General features: G+C 35.7%; 1 protein-coding gene across 10 annotated transcripts in view; it reads left to right on the forward strand.

Moving 5' to 3' along the window:
• The window catches only part of VPS13B (vacuolar protein sorting 13 homolog B), a 791,444-nt gene that overhangs the window by 455,561 nt on the left and 314,349 nt on the right, over nucleotides 1–21,534 (forward strand). For all 10 annotated transcript variants that reach the window (XM_060116054.1, XM_060116052.1, XM_060116058.1 and 7 more), the window contains one exon: nucleotides 14,475–14,678. In XM_060116054.1, the coding sequence (XP_059972037.1) occupies nucleotides 14,475–14,678 (204 nt within the window). The remainder of the gene's footprint in view (nucleotides 1–14,474; nucleotides 14,679–21,534) is intronic.

The following is a 21,534-nucleotide window of genomic DNA, read 5'->3' on the forward strand; positions in this document are numbered from 1 at the left end:
ATTTTTCTTTGACCAATTTTGTAACATTTGTGGGTCTGAAGCAGCTCAATGCATTATAAACTATATAAAATAATGTGGCAATATTTTTTTTAAAAAAGGAGTTCCTTTGTTATATACCAAATTTAAAGGTTCCTCATGTACCTTCACCCTCAAAATTCTTTCTACTCTATAGTCTATTGTCTTGGAAATATTATCTTTATTAAGTTTAATTTGACATCTCAATTATTTACCCAACTATATCACACATATACATTTTAATAAAGTATAGTCTTATATTTTATTTTGAAAACCAGTTCTTATATTAAGTATAGAAAAGAGGTAAGAGAGAGGACTGAATTTGTAGTCAGAAGGTGTGGTTTCCAGTTTAGACTCTGCTGTCCAGTCTCCTTACCTAAATCATCAGCCTCTATAAAATGGAGTCTATATGTATAACTGATTCACTTTGTTATAAAGCAGAAACTAACACACCATTGTGAAGCAATTATACTCCAATAAATTTGTAAAAAAAAAAATGGAGTCTACCTGTCACACCCTGTGGTTGGTGATTTACCTGAGATGATATTGAAAAGTATCTGCAAACCATTTAACTGTATATAAATTTTAGAGTGGTACTATTAATATTATTACTATCATGTATATTTATGTATTTTGAATTATGAACCACTTTATAGTTAGGTAAGAGGATGGGAATAATGTGGAGTAATAAGAATGTAATTAAACAGAAAAAGGTTTAAATGATAGAATTAGAAGCATACTAATAAAAATGAATTTGGTAAGAGACAAAGAGACAATATTTGTCTTAAAGATTTCCCAAGCAATTTAGAATTAGGAAATTTGCATTTAGTCCAACTAATTCAGCTACAATTTGCTTTACATAAATACTTGTATAGGGTTATAGGATTTTTTCTTATTATAAAAGGTATTTAGAAAATTTAAAGAACCTGTCTTTCCTATTTAATAAAACATATGAACATTTCTCTTTCTGTGTAAACAGTCTTTCAAAACCTCATTTTTAATTACTCACCAGTGTGTTTAATTACCATTATTATTGCTGACAATCTTTAGCTGAGATTTTGAATAAAGGGGAGCCAACTCTGAATCCTGATTTAATGATGGTTTTTGAAAGGAAGTCTTCTTTGTAAACATAATTTTAGGAGTAGGAGATGATGGGTAACGATTGATTAGTAGAGAAAGAGGGAATGTTACACATGAGAATTTCATAGAAATTTTCAAATAGGATTTTCAAATTGGATTTGGAAATAAATAGGGAACCTATTAACTACCAAAACCAATTGTTTTAGTAAATGAAATGAAAAAATGGAATAAAGATATGAAGAAAATATCGGAATGAGAAAGAGTGCTAACACAGTTGGATAAAGTCTGGGTGGTTCATGATTTATTATAATAGGAGTTGACTTGCAGCCATAGAAGATTTTATAGAAGAATCCTAAATCAGGAGTGTTGCCAAAGATGTGTTGCAGAAACATTAGAAGCAAGTAGGAGGTCTGACTATCTTTTAATAAGGACACATTATAAATTTTATCTATTTTATTACCATCTTTAGAAACGTAAAGAAATGAAATCTAAAGAAACCTGAAGAATGCAGGGGTTTTACTAAATTTACAGTTAGCCTTTCAAAGTCACCTATGTGGGAATTGCAGTAAACTTCACTGCTAAGTAAGACCATTCTGGGCTCTAATACACATTAAAAAAGTTAACTTTTATGCCATGTCCTTGCACATTTTAGAAGTCCATGAAGGTTTTACATAAATGCACCTGTAATATATTATTATAACATTCTGGAAAAAACTCTCTGATCTCATGTTATCAATGAATGATTATTTTTTATTATTTGAGTTGAAGCTATGCAAATAAAATACACCCATTCTAAAAATATAATGTTAGAATATTAACGAAAATATAGTATTAAAAATTGCACTATTTTATTAGTATAAGAAGGAAGAGATTGCCTAATCTTGTGAAATTTTGTAGTATGTGTGGTGTATGTTAGGCTATTTAAAAATTAAAAGGCTAGAATGACATTTGACAATGCTTTTGATATTTTTTTTCTTTCCCATAAGCCAGCCTAACTTTTCTAAGCTTTCTTTTGTTGTCCTTCTTTTTTCTGAAGTGTTCTCAAGCCTTTCACATCTTGTACTTACAGAATTTGCTCTTTGAACCTATGTGTGGAATTTTGCATTTGTTCCTGTTAAATTTCATCTTATTAGTTTGACTTTGTTCCATTATTTTGTGATATTTTAGAATCCTGGTGCTCTCATTCACTATATTAGCTGTACTTCCCAACTTTGTCATCAGAAAATTTGATAAGACAAAGTTATATGAATTCATTAAAATTAATGAATGATAAAAAAATTATTGAATTGAGCCAAATCCTCTGGCGTGTTACTAGAGACCTGACTCCATATAGATATTATTATTTGGATTGGGTATTAAACCAGCTCTAAATCCATTTTACTATGTTTTCATCAAGGCCATATTTCTTTATTATATTAAAAAAATAACTTAGTTTCACATCTTCATAATATCAAGTTCCATAATATTGATGCTGATTTCTCATTTATCATGTTACCATGATACAACCAGAAAAGAAATAGGTTTGGTTTGGCTTGATTTTTTGGCTGTGTTGGGTCTTTGTTGCTGCACGCGGTCTTTCTCTCATTGCGGTGAGCAGGGGCTACTCTTCTTTGCAGTGCATGGGCTTCTCATTGCAGTGGCTTCTCTTGTTGCGGAGCATGGGCTCTAGGCGCGCGGGCTTCAGTAGTTGTGGCACGTGGGCTCAGAAGTTGTGGCTCGCAGGCTCTAGAGCACAGGCTCAGTAGTTGTGGCGCACGGGCTTAGTTGCTCTGTGGCATGTGGGATCTTCCTGGCCCAGGGCTCGAACTCATGTACCCTGCATTGGCAGGAGGATTCTTAATGACTGTGCCACCAGGGAAGCCCCTATTCTTAGTTAATTCATATAACTCCTAATATATACCACTTTCTATTCTTTCTATTTTTACTTTGATGAGGGGTTTCATCAAAACCCTTCTGATGATGAAAAATCAATTTTGTTAAAGATCAACATCATAATTAAATATTTTACAAAATTGAAGTACCGTTTCCATTTCTCTATATTCTAGTATGTCTCTTTCTCAGTAGTTTCTCTGAGATCACACAGTGGTTTCTTTGATCACACCAACAGATTTTTCAATGCAGTGCATGTTCAGTTAGTGCATTTCTTTAGTACATGTTTCTAATGGGATGAGAATTGTTTGGTATAGTTTGATATACTTTTAACATCGATCATACATAGTATACCTTGTAACTTTTTAAATCATCTTGTAAATATACCCCATTTATAACATGAGTGAGCAAGTGAGGACTTATCAGCACAAATCTGTGACTGAAAAAAAACTTCAAAGCTCATGTTTGCCTGAAGATAGACAGTGAAAGTCTACTTTCTTATTTGCTTAAGCAATGAGAGTATTTTGAGACTCTTCAAGTAGAAAGAGCTAAATGTTTTATATTCTAATGAAGTTGCCTATAATTTAGCTATCAAAAGGAAAATAATTGGTAAATACTGCTGTCATGTCATTTTTACTTTATACTCATGTGGATTTGTACACATAAATCATTTAAAATTTGTATAACTGAAAAAGGTGAGTTTTGTTTTTACCCCATCATAAAACAATTATTAACATGAAATCACTTGTTTATTTAAAAGTTTATATTGCTCGAAAATTAATTTTAGTTTCTGAAATATATGAAATTCTTAGAAAATGATTTAATAACTGGATTACTCTGTTTTTGCTCCTTTATTTTTATAACCCCCTTCTTTCTTTTGAGAATGTGAAATACATGATTAATTTATCACTTGGACTAGAAATGTAGGTAAACCATTTTCTTGCCTAATATTCTGTTTCAGTTCAAGAAATTATTATAGGGCCCATGTGCTTAAATTGAAGTCTCTGCATCCTCAGTGTACTTTTGGATTTTATAATACAGAGTAAGTAAAACCAATGGATTCAGGCTGAAATCAGGCCATCCGGCTTCTTTCTCATCTACTGTAGTAATAAAAACAACCAGGTGTCATTTATAACATTCTAAACATGTTAAAATTATGCATTTACTCCCAAAGGAAGCCTATGTAGCTAGGTACCATTATCTTCTTACAGAGGAATCTGATATTCACTGAATTAGTTGACTTCTCCAAGGATATATGTATAGCTTGTAAGTGGTAGAACCAGAATTTGAATATAATTGTGACATTAAAATTCATGCTTTGGGGCTTCCCTGGTGCCGCAGTGGTTGAGAGTCCACCTGCCGATGCAGGGGACACAGGTTCGTGTCCCGGTCCGGGAAGACCCCCCGCGGCTGGGCCCGTGAGCCATGGCCGCTGAGCCTGTGCATCCGGAGCCTGTGCTCCGCAACGGGAGAGGCCACAACAGGGAGAGGCCCATGTACCGCAAAAAAAAAAAAAAAAAAAATTCATGCTTTTAATTCAGTGTTATTATACTACATTTTCCTCGACCATGTACCCTAATGGTAGCCAACTGTCTTGTAGATGTGTGCCAGTCATCACAGAATGGACTGGGCCAGAAAATGTAAGGGAATGCTAAGAAACCTATCTCCTTAATTGGAGATATAATTGAGAAGTACATATACTGGCATTTGTGAATCAATTGTACTGCTGAATGCATATAAAGCATAAAATAAAACTGAAGATAGAACCCTGGACATCACTAATAATTGAAAGGGCAAACAGAAGAATCTTGTAAAGGAGATTAAAGAAAGGCAGTTGAGGGAGCATGGAGCCATGCAAGCTCATGAAGGAAAATTTCAAGAATAAGCAACATGGCAAGAATAGCTTTATATATGCTAGTTATTTACTTTGTGTCAGCTGTTACTTTGCGTGCATTAACTCATTTGACTCCCCTCAGTGACTTCATTTTTCAGATGACTAAAATGAAGCACTGAAACTTTAATTTGCCCAAAGACACCCAGTGGTAGGTGGCAGAGCTAGAATTATGGATCCAGGCAGGCTAATTGTGCAGTCTGTGCTTTTCACCAGCATGCTGTACTGCCATTTTGAATTGTCAAATGCCCAGAAAGTTTAGGTGAGTTAATGACTGAAATTCATCCATTGGATCTGGTAATTACAAAATCATTTGAGGATGTTTTCCAGTAAAATATCAAATGCAGGATAAGGATGACACCTGATAACTCTTGGTTAGAGGAGAAAATAAATAATGAGGAAATAGAAATACTGAGAGGAAAATAAGGGAATGTGGCAGGGTGGTAGCTAGAGGGGTATACAGGGCCTTAGGGAGAGAGTTTCTCTCTTTTACAAGGAGAATTACTTGAACATATTTTAGTTCAAGTAATTGAACTTGAATGGTAAAGTTGCGGGAGAGAAAAAGGAAAAAATGAGAGTAAAGTCCCCAAGGGAAGTGAAGGGAATAAAGAAGAATAGTTGTTATTTATTCAACTTTTATATATTAAAAGCCTACCATGTGCCAAGTAATGTGTCTAAGTACAACCTGGTGAGAAAACAGACACTGGCCTAGCCTTCAAGAGTGAAGTGAATTAACAGAGAGATCTTGGCCTTGAAGAGAAGAGATGCTTCTTCTAAACAATTCGGTGAAAGAGGCAGGACAAGTATGAATTTATCTGTTTTATAAGTGGAATAGCCTCAGATTTACTGGTTCTTGTCCATGCTCCCTTCAGTTCAGATAACAGAGATAGGATGTTCCAAGTCAAAGGGATGTGATGCTCTAAGTATCAGAATGTGGTTTTTAGAATCAATAAGAATGCTAGTTTAGGTTGTTTAAAACAAAACAAAACAAGGGAGCAGGCATATTCCTCGGCCCTAGTCCAGACCTGCTGAATCAGAATTTCTGTAGGTTTAAGAACTTAACATTTGTAACAAGCTCTGGGTGATTCTTCTGCACTCTGAAGATGAGAACCCCTCCCTTAAGTCATTGGTCATGGAAATCAGCAGTTGGTCTCAGCCTGATGGTCAACCATTTACATCCCCTGCCCTATACACTCTCAAGATTACTGTCACTTATGAGACTTGGTGACAAAGATGTAGACATTTAATTTAATCAAGACATATAAATTTTACTTCTTTTTACATTCCTATTTTCTGGCTTGTTTAACATTTTGTAGATCTCAATTGATCTGTAAGTAATGAATTTTACTTCTTTACAGTAAGTTCCCAAGATATGCCTATTCAGCAATGGGCGGTAAATGATTCAACATGAGCTGTTTCTTATGTAAACATACAAAAGGCCTGACCCAGACTAAATCAATTTAAAAAGGAAAACATTAAAGCTGTGTTTCCTGTTATATACTTAAAGTCTTCTTTGGTTCCTTATGATTATACCATTGACCAACTATTTCAGACTTTAGTTTACCCTCCTACACCACCTGCTGAAATGGTTCAAATGGTATGGGAGATGAGTTTCGGAAGGGCAAAGCAATTACAATTATAACTCCTATATTTTAGCTAATAAAGCAGCTTTTTGTGTTAAGGGTAAGGGAGTTATGGGCATCTTGACTCACTCCCTTTCCTGATTTGAATTGCTAAAAGGTTTTAAAAACTGCAATAAGGAGGGAGAGCAAAGTTCATAGAGCCTTTAGAAGGATGTGAAGTTGAGACAAGAAAATTTGATTCCTATTTATGATGTCAAGTATTTCTATTAGAAATTTAGTTAGGAAATAATATGAAGCCTTTCTTATTAAGATATTGTACTTGTATTTTCTTAAAGCAGATATTGTTAATATTAGGCATTCTGGTCCTCAGTGAAGCCATAAAGTTATTTTCCTATGATTAGCTCCCTGGTAAAGTATCATTCTATTAGAATTCTTTAATAATTTTGCAACTATTTCTTGTGCTATGAAAATGTAGTGCACTAAATCAAAGCTCTCTTGAATAAAATATACTTTAATTTTTGGCTTTGCAGTCAGATTGTTTTTCAATTTTAGACTATTTTTAGTTATAAAATTCTCACTTAGGGAAAATAGCATTTTAAAAGTTGTACAATGATTTCCAGCCTTTGAAAAAAAGTAAATTATTTCAAATCTTATGTCTGTAACTGTTTATATTTTTATACCTTAAAAAATATCTAGTGTACCATGAGATGCAAAATGTACCTTTCACAAGATATCTTGTTCTAATACTGCTTAATAAAAGTTAATGTATGGTATTTGAATGAAAATGTTTTGAATATGTTTTCTTAATTTAGTACTGAAAAACAAAGCACTCTGAGTATTCTATATTATAATAACTGGAATTGGTTTTAAGTATGCATAAAACAAAATGGGTATATCTTATACTTTAAAGAATAAAGATTAGTGAATATTTCAAGTTGAGGAATAGTACATTGTAACAATTGATGAATCTACATTGATACATCCTAATCACCCAAAGCCCATAGTTTACATTACTCGGTGTTGGACATTATATGGGTTTGGACAGATTTATGATAAGACAGGTATCTATCATTATAGTATCATATAGAATATTTTCACTGCCCTGAAAGTCCTCTGAGCATTGCCTATTCATTCCTGCTCCTGACCAACCTGTCTCAGCCATTGATCTTTTTATTGTCTCCATAGTTTTACTTTTTCCAAAATGACATATAGTTGAAATTATACAGTATGTAGCCTTTTCAGATTAGCTTCTTTCACTTAGTAATTTGTCTTTAGAGTTCCTTATGTTTTTTTCTTGGCTTGATAGCTCATTTCCTTTTTGTGCTGAATAATAGGGTGTACCGCAGTTTATTTATCCATCCATCTACTAAAGGACATCTTGGTTGATTCCAATTTTCACAATTATGAATAAAGCTGCTATAAACATTCAGGTGCAGGTGTTTGTGTGGACATGTTTTCAACTCCTTTGGGTAAATACCAAGGAGTGCAGTTGTTGGATCATATGGTGAGAGTATGTTTAGTTTTGTAAGAAACCGCCAAACTGTCTTCCAAAGTGGCTGTACCATTTTGCATGCCTACCAGCAGTGTATGAGAGTTCCTGTTGCCCCACATCCTTGCTAGCATTTGGTATTGTTAATTTTCTGGATTTTAGCCATTCTAATAGGTGTGCAATGGTATCTTTTTGTTTTAATTTGCTCTTCCCTGTTGACATATGATGTGAAGCATCTTTTGTATATCTTCTTGATCCTGCTTATATTTTTAAAATACTTTTTCTTCTTTTTAAACAATTATTTTATATTTCACGTGTACTAATCCAGTTTGTGAAGTCTTTGAGGGTCTGTTTCTTCTGCCCATTGTATCTATTAGTCTCTCATTTCACTTGGAACCAAATCTGCAGAAATTCTTTGAGTTCAGATTGAGTTCATCTCAAGAGAATTTGTTTTTACCTGTTATCTGGTAGCACTGTCTACCTGGCACAAGCCTCTCCAAATTAAAATTTTTTCATGCCACATTGGAAACTCAAACCCCCAAGTGCTGTCTTACGATGGCAAAGTCTTAGAGGGATTTTTTTCCCCTGTTTACCTGTTGCTGAGGCTAAGGTCAAAATGGGTAAGTTGGTAAGTTATCTCGTCTCTTTCAGCATAGGCATTAGGAGGGCTTTTTTCCATTTTTTTAAACTTTTTTAAGTTTGAAATACTTGTAGATTCACATGAAGTTGCAAATACATCTCCTGTGTGCCCTTTACCTAGTTCCCTTCAGCGTAACCTTTCACCAGCTTTATTGAGCTATAATTGACAAATAAAATTGTAAGATATTCAAAGTGTACAACTTTATGATTTGATATATGTATATGTTGTGAAAGGATTCCCCATTGAGTTAACACATCCATCACCTTTTGTGTGTGTGTGAAAACATGTAAATTCTACTCTCTTAGCAAATTCTTAGTAAATTTCAATTATATAATACAGTGTTATCAACTATATTCACCATGATGTTATACATTATATCCTCAGACCTTATTCATTTTATAACACAGAGTTTGTGCCTTTTAGCCAATTGCTTCCTATTTCCCCAACTGCATAGCCCACGGCGACCACTTTTCTATTCTCTGCTTCTATGAATTTGACATTTTTTAAAATTCCACATATAAGTGATATTATGCAATATTTCTCTTTCTCTGGCTTATTTCACTCAGTGTAATATAAATAAGCACTCCAGGTTTATCTATGTTGTTGTAAATAATAGGATTTTCCTTTTTTAAGGCTGAATGATATTTCATTGTATATACAGTTGACCCTTGAACACTGCAATACGGGTCCACTCATACACTTTTTTTTTTTAATAGTAAATACTGTGAATGTAGAACCACTGAACTGTGGAGGAGGAACTGTGGATATGGAGGGCTGACCATAACTTATACATGGATTCATAACTGCTTGGAGGGTTGGTTGGTGCCCCTAAGCCCCAAATTGTTCAAGTGTCAACTGCAGATGCCATATTTTCTTGATCCATTTATTCATTGATGGACACTTAGGTTGTTTCCATACAAGGTATGGAAAAGGCTTTTGTGAACAATGTTGCCATGAACATGGAGTACAGATATCTCTTTGTGATTAATCGTTTCATTTCTTTTGGATATATACCCAGAAGTGGGATTGCTGGGTCATATGCTGGTTCTATTTTTAATTCCTTGAGGAACCTCCATACTGTTTTACATAGTGGCTGTATGAGTTTACATTCCCACCAACAGTGTACAAGGGTTCCCTTTTTTCCATATCCTCCCTGCATTTATTATCCCTTGTCTTATTGCTAATAGATATCTTAACAGGTATGAGGTGATGTCTCATTATGGTTTTGATTTGCATTTTCCTGATGATTAGTGAGCACCTTTTCATGTATCAATACCTTTTGGCCAATTACATGTCTTTGGGAAAATGTCTATTCAGATCCTTTGCTGGTTTTCTTAATTGGGTTGTTTTTTGCTCTTGAGTTATATGAGTTCCTCTTATATTTTGAGTATAACCCCTTATCAGACATATACTTGAAATATTTTTATTCTAGAGGTTGCCTTTTCATTTTGTTGGCAGTTTCCTTTGCTGAGTAGAAGATTTTTAGTTTGATGTAGTCACACTTGTTTATTTTTGCTTTTGTTACCTTTGCTTTTGGTGTCAAATCCAAAAAATCATTGCCAAGACCAGTGTCATAGAGCAGACACCCCTGTGTTTTCTTCTAGGCGTTTTATGGTTTCAGATCTTGCATAACTTCTTGCATAACTATAGTACAATATCTAAACCAGGAAATTGACATCAGTACAATCCACAATTGCATTTAGATTTCACAAGTTTTTTTTTGTTGTTGTTTTGTTTTGTTTTTTGGCCATGCCATGTGGCATGCAGGATCTTAGTTCCCTGACCAGGGATCGAACCTGTGCCCCCTGCTGTGGAAGCATGGAGTCCTAACCACTGGACCACCAGGAACTTCCCTCGCCAGTTTTATTTTTAATCATTTGTATTTATATGTCTATATGTGTGTCTAGTTAAGTGCAGTTTTACCACATATGTACATTCATGTAACCACCGTCACAGTCAAGACACAGAACTGTTCTATCACAAGTCTTCCTAGGAGAGCTGTTTTTAATTCACCCTTTGAAGGTTGATGTAGCCCTTCATGACCCCCGCTTTTTATGCAGTCTCCTATAAATAGATTCATCCATCTCCTTAGGTGGGCCTTGAGTTTTATCTCCTCCTGTGGGATTATCAGAAAATCACTCTCTGCAGGATTCAGCAGAAACCCTAAGAGCAAAAGCTGGCTTTGGCAGGTGCTTATTTATTAGTGTTCTTAATTTCACTTTTTTGGGGTGGCTTTGCACCTTCTATTCTCTAGTGCCAGCTCTGAAGTGTGTTTAAAAAGATGCTTTAAATTGTCTGCAAGCATTTTACTTGTTTCAATCAGAAGATTCAATCTGACTTTCTAATATGCCATATTTTGGAAACAGGTAACCATGTAAATATTAAAGAGCATTTATCTTTATAGTTTTCATTAATAGTTTTTTCATAATTAGAAAAGTTGACTTTGTTTTATCATGGTGCCGTGCATCTATGATTAGTTGGTAATTAGATATATTATTCATTCAAAACCATATAAGATAATGTACTTCAGGAATGGTCATAAAATTTATAATGGACCTCTTTATGAATAGTTTAATTTTCAGTCATTTTATTTATTTCTATAATAGTTTTAATATTGAAATAATTAAAACAGAAGTTAAATAATTTCTCCAAGCTCATGGATCATTGAAAAATCTGAGACCAGAGTTCACATTAGTCTTTTGCTTATCCTGTTTTCTACAACTCAGATTTAAATGGTTTTGCAATTAACTTTTAAGTTGGATTTATATACCCACATACTGTACATTTCTCTGAACTTTCAAATCAGGTTAAAATGACAAATATATTTTTCAATTTCAAAAGCAAACAGAAAGAAAAGTGTAAAATCTCAAACCCTGGTTCTTAGAAAACTTAAAAGTTTGAAATTAGCATGTTTAGAAGTATTAAGCTATTGCTCAATATACAACCCATTTTTACATGAGAAGAAGAACCTGTGGAAAGTCATGTTTTCCACAGACAGATGACAGGAGGAAAATAGCTTGATTTAAGGCCAAGAGTAAATATGGGGCATTTCAAGCGTAGGTGAAAACTAATGACATTTGGTGTTTCTCTGGTTTTTATCTTATGACTTTGCAGTTTCTCCAAGTGCCAAGAAAAATAGAAAGGCTGATGTTAATGTTGGGCTAGGTTGCTTTGTTTGTCTTTTAATATAGTACTAATTTTATTTCCAAACATACTTTTTCTTCCTTCAAAGGGGTTTTTTTTTTTTTTTTTTTTTTTTTTTTTTTTTTTTTTTGCGGTATGCGGGCCTCCCACTGCTGCGGCCTCTCCCGTTGCGGAGCACAGGCTCCGGATGCGCAGGCCCAGCGGCCATGGCCCACGGGCCCAGCCGCTCCGCGGCATATGGGATCCTCCCAGACCCGGGCACGAACCCGTATCCCCTGCATCGGCAGGCGGACTCTCAACCACTGCGCCACCAGGGAGGCCCCAAAGGGGTTTTTAAAAGTATTTTTTCTTTAAAAGTAGGCTTAGGGAATTTATGTAAAATGTAGAAAGTATTGGCTAGTTTAAAATAAGTAAATAAAACTTTTATATGGGGAATAATAATCTAGGGAAATAAGCTAGGCCACCCACTGCCAAAGATATTTGCTGTATGTCAGAGTTTATGTGGCCCTGCAGCAGCAGTTTACTGTCTAAAGACTGTGTGTTCTTATTGCTGTGGACAGATAGATTCTCCACTTGAGATTTGTAAAGATTTGTGTCAGTTCAAATCAGTGAATTGAAACAGCATTTACTGATTGCTTACTAGGAGATGTAGTTTCTGACTTCAAGAAATGTATGCTAGGGGCTACCCTCGTGGTGCAGTGGTTGAGAGTCCGCCTGCCGATGCAGGGGACACGGGTTCGTGCCCTGGTTCGGGAGGATCCCACATGCCGCGGAGCGGCTGGGCCCGTGGGCCATGGACACTGGGCCTGCGCGTCTGGAGCCTGTGCTCCGCAACAGGAGAGGCCACAACAGTGAGAGGCCCGCGTACTGCAAAAAAAAAAAAAAAGGTATGCTACATTGAGAAAGACTGACAGATCATTGTGATATTCTTGTACTTATAAGTACAGAAGGACCCTAAGAGCACAGATTTGGGAGGAAGGGAGTTCGAAGAAATGGTGGTCAGGAAAGGCTTCATAGAAAGTGAAGTTCGAGCTGTGCCTTTAGAATTAACAGGTTTACACCAATATTGAAATGAAAGGAGAGCATTTGACCGAAATAGGTGTACTCACAATGTTGCTCCCTCTCACCTGCACCCTTATTCACTCCTTTTTTCTTTGCCTTCATTAAGGCAAAATGAAAGGGTTCGTGGCCGGTTTTATGGGCCTTATTTTTAATGCAATTCTTGGGTTCATGTAAAACTTCAAGCCACCTTTCCTTGCATGCCCATTCCTATATTGTAATTTTCTAAGTTAGAAAAAAGAAAACAAAAACCAGGTTCAGCTCTTACCTTAGGAATAATGAGAGTCCATTCATTCAGTTTCTCTGGTTCCCACTATGACGTATGGACCAATGCCTGTTTGTTTCCCTCTTCTCTTATCATTAACACCTTGTGATATTTCCCTACCTGAGCTGCCTGTTCATTCATTTGCAGTCCTCTCCCTGCTCCTCTCTTCACTTGAATTCATTAGCCTTAGCCCTCACCTTGCCTGGCCTAATGCATGCCATCTCCATTCCTGCGTATCTGGCCCAGACATCTGCCATCTTGAGTCTCAGTGGTCATCCACCTTCCATCAGTATTTGACCAGCTTCTGGGCATGGTCTGACCCACACTGTTTACTTAGACAAGAGGTAGTCTTGATCACATTCATACTGTCTCTCTGTAGTTTTCACACAAGGACTCAGTGCTTCCCTCCCTTCTCCCTCCACTAATTAGTTTCATTAGTATTCAATTGATAGAATTAATTATATTTCTTTTCTAATCACTGCAATGGTATCTATGGTAGTAAAACTATTTTTATGGTCTATGTAATTTCACTTTTGTGTTGATTGAAACTTTCATAGGGGACAAATGTTACTTTCCTTTTGATTACTCACTTTAAAGCATCTGTGAACCAACATAACTAAAAAATTACAAACACACAAACTTAGTCTTATCCAGCTTCCGAATCCTGAATGCTTTTCTTCCTACCCTACCACACTGCCTTGCTATTTTCAGTCTAAAACCTTCATGAATTTAACCATTTACTTCCTCTAATCTAGCTTTAAGCTGCTGATAATTTTATTCATTTGCTTAGTGTCCAATAGGATCAAAGTTCCAACTCTATATGGACCAGTAATCCTTACTGTGTTTCTACGTCGGTAAGCAATGTACTCTTGTCAACAATTTAGTCTGTATGATGATGGGTTATATAAAGGACCAAAGGCAAAAGGTGGGGGAGTTAAATAGATTAACAAGTCTTCATCACCTTTCCTAACAAGACATCAGAGTGCTGAGGAAGGGAAAGTAGGTGTTTAGCATTGCAAAGAAGACAGGGTTTTGAGGCAAAACCCTGGATTTAAGTTGCAATTTTGTCCACATAGTAGCTCAGTAACTTTGGCTAAGTCTTTTAACCTCTCTGCATTACTTTCTCTTTAGTAAAAATGGAGATAATAATACGACCTCACAACATCTCAAGGATTTAAATCATAAATGTGAAAGTACTTAGAAAAATAGCACAGTGCTGAGAATAATGTAAGAAATCATTATAGGGTAGATACTGTTAAGTGCTAAGTTTTGGGTATGTTTTCAAGACATTAGTATGTGGTAACTTTCTAATACCTGCCTCATAGATTTGATTAACCCAGTAATCCAAAGGGGAAAAAAGGTAATAACATGATGTTAGCGAGCAAAGTAAACATAGAATACTTACTTTATCTATTCACTTTTTTTCACTGCCTTTACAGGAGAGCCTTGAATTTAGGAATTCTTCGAGACCCTGGATCAGAAATTGAAGACCGACAATACCAAATCGATCTGCAGTCCATCAATATTGGTACTGCGCAGTGGGATCAACTAAAACCAGAGAAGGAAAGCGGCACAGGAGGGGTGCTAACAGAGAATGAAAGAAATTCTCAGAATCCAGCCCTTGAGTGGAATATGGCCAGCAGGTGGGAAATGGTTGAGAAACTTTCTCCACGTTCTAATATTTCATTGACAGAAGAGCAATTGATGATACAGTCTTTAGCATGCCCAACCTAAGTGTTTTGGTATTGTTCTGCATTTCATGATGATCATTAAATATATTTTGTAATTGTAGCTGATGATTTTGCTTGGAAATCTGCTAGTCCTACCACTGTTACACTGCAATTATTACAAATTTAAGGTCGTGTCAGAATTTTTTTTTTAAAGCTTGTTATTTGATGAAAGGTTCCACTTCAGGCTAAGGATTCATTCACATTTTCCCTTAAAATCCATTATATTCAAAGTCAGATTTTTTTAAAGTCTTTCCTTATCAGGTTCTTGTGCTTGTTGCCTTTGTAGATCTTCTTTGAAAAAAATGTTTATTCAAGTCTTTGCCCTTTCTTTTTTTTTAATTTTTATTTTTGGCTGCGTTGGGCCTTTGTTGCTGCGTGCAGGCTTTCTCTAGTTGTGGCGAGTGGGGGCTACTCTTCGTTGAAGTGCGCAGGCTTCTCATTGCAGTGGCTTCTCTTGTTGCAGAGCACGGGCTCTAGGTGCACGAGCTTCAGTAGTTGTGGCACACGGGCTCAGTAGTTGTGGCTTGTGGGCTCTAGAGTGCAGGCTCAGTAGTTGTGGCACACGGGCTTAGTTGCTCCGCGGCATGTGGGGTCTTCCCGGACCAGGGCTCAAATTCACGTCCCCTGCATTGGCAGGCAGATTCTTAACCACTGCGCCACCAGGGAAGTCCCTTGCCCATTTTTAAATTGAGTTGTCTTTTAGTTGATGATTTGTAGGAGTTCTTTTTTTATTTAACTTTTAAATTTTTAAAATTTTTATTGAAGTAAATCGATTTACAATGTTGTGTTAGTTTCTGGTGTACAGCAAAGTGACTCAGTTATAAATATACATATATATTCTTTTTTATATTCTTTTCCATTAGGGTTTCTTACAAGATATTGAATATTTCTCTGTGCTATACAGTAGGACCTTGTTGTTTGTTTTATATATAGTAGTTTGTACCTGCTAATCCCAAACTCCTACTTTATCCCTCCGCTTACCCCCTTTCCCCCTTGGGTAACCATAAGTTTGTTTTCTGTGTCTGAGTTTATTTCTGTTTTGTAAATAAGTTCATTTGTACAATATTTTAGATTCCATATATAAGTGATATCATATGGTATTTGTCTTTCTCTGACTTACCTCACTTAGTATGAAAATCTCTAAGTCCATCCCTGTTGCTACAAATGGCATTATTTCTTTCTTCTTAATGGCTGAGTAATATTCCATTGTGTATATGTACCACATCTTCTTTATGCATTCATCTGTCAGTGGACATTTAGGTTGCTTCCATGTCCTTGCTATTGTAAATAGTGCTGCTATAAACATTGGGGTACATGTATCTTTCTGAATTAGAGTTTTGTCTGGATATATACCGAGGAGTGGGATTGCTGGATCATATGGCAACTCTTTTTTTAGTTTTTTAAGGAAGCTCCATACTGTTTTCCATAGAGGCTGCACCAATTTACATTTCCACCAACAGTGTAGGAGGGTTCCCTTTTCTCCACAGCCACTCCAGTATTTATTATGTGTAGAAGTCTTTTTGGTGCGGGGAGGGAATGCCAATGGTTTTATTCTGTTCAGACAGAAGAAATTTACAAGAATTTATACAGTTTAGAAATATAGAGATTCCAGTTACACTGTTATTCCTATTACAAAAAATGACTAGTAAGGTAACCAATCAGAATTTCAGTTTTCTTTTGAAAATTGTAATCACAGAACATGGCAATAATTTGTAAAGTCTTAGAGTCTGTGAGACTCTTTATTCAAATCATTTTCAAGTACAGATTTACTTACATAGATAACAAGTTAGCAATAGATGTCAATATTCATACAAGTTTCCCTATGACATGAGAAAATAAAAATATTATGAAAGGTCTCAATATTTTATCAAATCAGATTCTCTGAACTAAATTTAGGATGTAAAACATCATTTCTCCTTAAACAGATGCATGAAAGAAGAGATATCTTCTTTACCTCTTTTTTGTGTAGACTTTTTAATGATGTCCATTGTGACTGGTGTGAAGTGATACCTCATTGTAGTTTTGATTTGCATTTCTCTAGTAATTAACGATGTTGAGCATCTTTTCATGTGCCTATTAGCCATCTGTATATCTTCTTTGGAGAGATGTCTATTTAGGTCTTATGCCCATTTTTCGATTGGGTTGTTTGTTTGTTTTTGTTATTGAGTTGTATGAGCTGTTTGCATATTTTGTAAATTAAGCCCTTGTCAGTTACATCATTTACAAATATTTTCTCCCAGTCTGTAGGTTGTCTTTTCACTTCGTTTATGCTTTCCTTTGCCGTGCAAAAGCTTATAAGTTTGATTAGGTCCCGTTTGTTTATTTTTGCCTTGGGAGACTGACGTAAGAAAACATTGGTATGATTTATGTCAGAGAATGTTTTGCCTATGTTCTCTTCTAAGATTTTTATGGTGTCATGTCTTATATGTAGGTCTTTAAACCATTTTGAGTTTATTTTTGTGTAGGATGTGAGGGAGTGTTCTACTTCATTGATTTACATGCAGCTGTCCAGCTTTCCCAACACCACTTGCTAAAGAGACTTCTCCTCCTTTGTCGAAGATTAATTGACCATAGGTATGTGGGTTTATTTCTGGGCTCTCTATTCCACTCCACTGATCCATATGTCTCTTTTTTGTGCCAGTACCACACTGTTTTGATCACTGTAGCTTTGTAGTAATGTCTGAAGTTTGGGAGGGTTTTGCCTCTAGGTTTGTTCTTTTTCCTCAATATTGCTTTGGCAATACTGGGACTTTTATGGTTCCATATAAATTTTTGAAATATTTGTTCTAGTTCTGTGAAAAATGTTATAAGTAATTTGAAAGGGATCGCATTAAATCTGTAGTTTGCTTTGGGTAGGATGGCCATTTTAACTATTAATTCTTTCAGTCCCAGAGCATGGGCTATCTTTCCATTTATCTGAATCATCTTTAATTTCCTTTATCATTGTTTTAAAGTTCTCAGCATATAAGTCTTTCACCTCCTTGGTGAGGTTTATTTCTAGATTTTTTTTGATGTAATTTTAAAAGATTGTTTTCTACTTTCCCTTTCTGATATTTCATTGTTAGTGTAAAGAAATGAAACCGATTTCTGTATGTTAATCTTGTAACCTTCTACCTTGCTGAATTTATTTATCAGTACTAGCAGTTTTTGTGTGGAGTCTTTAGGGTTTTCTGTATATAATATCATGTCATCTGTATTTAATGACAGCTTTACCTCTTCCCTTCCAATTTGGTTACCTTTTATTTCTTTTCCCTGTCTGATTGCTGTGGCTAGGGCTTCCAATACTGTGTTGAATAGAAGTGGTGAGAGTGGGCATCCTTGTTTTGTTCCAGATTTTAGCAGGAATGCTTTCAGCTTTTCACCCATTGAGCATTATGTTGGCTGTGGTTTGTCATAAATTAGCTTTTATTATGTTGAGATACGTTCCCTCTGTACCCTCTTTGGTAAGAGGTTTTATCATGAGTGGATGTTGAATTTTGTCAAATGCTTTTTGTGTATCTATTAAGATGATCATGTGGTTTTTGTCTTTTCTTTTGTTGATGCGTGGTGTATTTGCTTATGTTGATTGATTTGCATATGTTGAACCATCCTTGTGACCCTGCGGTGAATCCAGCTTGATCATGGTGTGTGATCTTTTTTATGTGTTGTTACATTTGGTTTGCTAATATTTTGTTGAGAATTTTTGCATCTATATTCATCAAAGATATTGACTTGTAATTTTCTTTTTTGGTAGTGTCTTTGTCTGGTTTTGGTATCAGGGTGATGGTGGCTTCATAGGATGACTTTGGGAGTGTTCCCTCCTCCTTAGTCTTTTGGAAGAATTTGACAAGGATTGGTATAAGTTCTTTGTGTGTTTGGTAGAATTCCCCAGGGAAGCCATCTGGCCCTGGACTTTTGTTTGCAAGGATTTTTCTTTTTTTAACTGCAGATTTTATTTCACTTCTACTGATCAGTCTGTTCAAATTATCTATTTCTTCTTGATTCAGTTTTGGTGGGCTGTATGTATCTAGAAACCTGTGCATTTCTTCTAGCTTGTCCAGTTGGTTGGCATATAATTGTTCATGGTATTCTCTTAGGGTTTTTTTTTTTTTTTTTGTATTTCTGTGGCATAGGTTGTTATCTCTCCTCCTTCATTTCTTATTTTGTTTGTGTCCCCTCTTCTTGGTGAGCCTGTCCAGAGGTCTTTTAATTTTGTTCACCCTTTCAAAGAACCAACTCTTGGGACTTCCCTGGTGGTCCAGTGGCTAAGACTACACACTCCCAAGGCAGGGGGCCCAGGTTTGATCCCTGGTCAGGGAACTAAATCCCACATGCTGCAACTAAAGATCCCGCATGCCACAACTAAAGATCCCACATGCCACAACCAAAAGATCCCATATGCCACGACTGACAATCCCACACATGGCAACATAGATCCCACATGCTGCAACTAAGACCTGGTCCAATGAAATAAATAAATAAATATTAAAAAAAAAAGAAGAAGAAGAAAAACCAGCTCTTGGTTTTATTGATTTTTTTTCTATTTTTTAAATCTCTATTTTATTTGTTTCCTTTCTGTTATTTATTATTTCCTTCCTTTTGCTGACTTTAGGTTTTGTTTGTTCTTTTTCTAATTCTTTTAGGTGGTAGGTTAGGTTGTTTATTTGAGATTTTCTTGATTTTGAGGAAGACCTGTATGAACTTCCCTCTTAGAAATGCTTTTGCTGCATCCCATAGATTTTGTATGGTTGTGTTTTCGTTGTCATTTGTCTCAAGGTATTTATTTCCCCTTTGGTTTCATCATCGATCACTGGTTTTTTTAGTAGCATGTTGTTTAGTCTCCATGTAATCATTTTTTTTCTTGTTTCTCTTTCTGTGCTTAATTTCTAGTTTCATGTCATTGTGGACAGGAAAGATGCTTGAAATAATTTCTATCTTAAATTTGTTGTCTTGTTTTGTGTCCTACTATGTGGTCTATCCTCGAGAATGTTCCATGTGCACTTGAAAAGAATGTGTATTATGGTTTTTTTGGATGTAATGTCCTGAAAATATCAATTAAGTCTATCTGTTCCATTGTGTCATTTAGGATCTCTATTGCTGTATTGATTCTTCTGACTGGAAGATCTGTCCATTGATGTCATTGGGGTGTGAAACTCTCCTACTATTATTGTATCCTGTCAGTTTCTTTCTTTATGTCTATTAGTATTTGTTTTATGTATCTAGGTACTCCTATATTGGGTGCATGTATGTTAATGAGTATAATACCTTCTTCTTGTATTATATGCTGTCCTTCTTTATCTTTCTCTATGGCCTTTGTTTTAAAGTCTATTTTGTCTGATATGAGTATTACTACCCTCACTTTCTTGTCATTTCCATTTGCATGAAATAGCTTTTTCCATCCTGTCACTTTCAATCTATGTGTTTCCTTTGCCCTAAACTGGTCTCTTGTAGGCAGCATATTGTAGGCTCTTGTTTCATTATCCAATCTGGTACTCTGTGTCTTTTGATTGGAGCATTTAGTCCATTGACATTTAAGGTAAATATTGGTAGATATATATTTATTGCCATTTTAAACCTTGTTTTCCAGTTGATTTTGTATTTCTTCTTTGTTCCCTTCTTTTTCTTTTTGTTTTTCCTTTTCTGGTTTGATGGTTTTCTTTTGTACTACACTTGTGTTCTCTTCTTTTTGGTTTTTGTGAATCTATTGTATGTTTTTGATTTGTGGTTACCAGTTTTTCAGTTATGTTAAACCATTACTATAACTGCTTGCTTTAGACTGACAGTCATATAGGTTCAAACACATTCTGAAAAAAAAAAGTTTACATTTTCTTACTCCCTTCTCCCACATTTTATGATTTTGGTGTTCTCTTTTACAAATTTTCATGTTTATCTTTTTGATGTTCATTGTAGTTATCATCACTTTCACAGAGAATTTTTTTTTATCTATGTACTGGTTTATTTAAGTGATTTACTTTCCAGCTGTGATTTTCTCTTTCCTATAGATTCTTGTTTCTTTTGTATTTAGAGAAGACCTTTCAATATTTCTTTTAGGATAGCTTTAGTATTGCTGTACTCCTTTAGTTCTTACTTGTCTGAGAAATTCTTTCTCTCTCCTATTCTAAATGATAATCATGCTGGGTAGAGTATCCTCGGTTGTTGGTTTTTTCCTTTGAGGACTTTGAATATATCTTGCTAGTCCCTTCTGGTCTGCAACATTTCTATAGGAAATCAGCTGATAGCATTATGGGGGTTCCCTTGTAACTAACTCTTCATTTTTCTCTTGTTGCCTTTACAATCCTCTCTATAACTTTTGCCATTTTAGTTATGATATGTTGTTGTGTAGGTCTGTTTAGTTTCCTCTTGTTTGGGACCCTCTGTGCTTCCTTTACTTGAATATGTTTACTTCCCCAGGTTTGGGAATTTTTCACCCATAATTTCTTCAAATACATGTTTGATCCCCTTCTCTCTCCCTTCTCTTTTTGGAACCCCTATTATGCGTAGGTTGGCACACTTTATATTATTTCGTAGATCTCATATGTTGCTTTCATTTTTTTTTTTTTTTTTTTTTTTTTTTTTTTTCTTTTTGCGGTATGTGGGCCTCTCACTGCTGTGGCCTCTCCCGTTGCGGAGCACAGGCTCCGGACGCGCAGGCCCAGCGGCCATGGCTCACGGGCCCAGCCGCTCCGCGGCATATGGGATCCTCCCAGACCGGGGCACGAACCCGCATCCCCTGCATCGGCAGGCGGACTCTCAACCACTTGCGCCACCAGGGAGGCCCTCATTTTTTTTT

Source organism: Mesoplodon densirostris, chromosome 13 (assembly GCF_025265405.1).
Source record: "Mesoplodon densirostris isolate mMesDen1 chromosome 13, mMesDen1 primary haplotype, whole genome shotgun sequence".
Taxonomy (NCBI): Eukaryota; Metazoa; Chordata; class Mammalia; order Artiodactyla; family Ziphiidae; genus Mesoplodon; species Mesoplodon densirostris.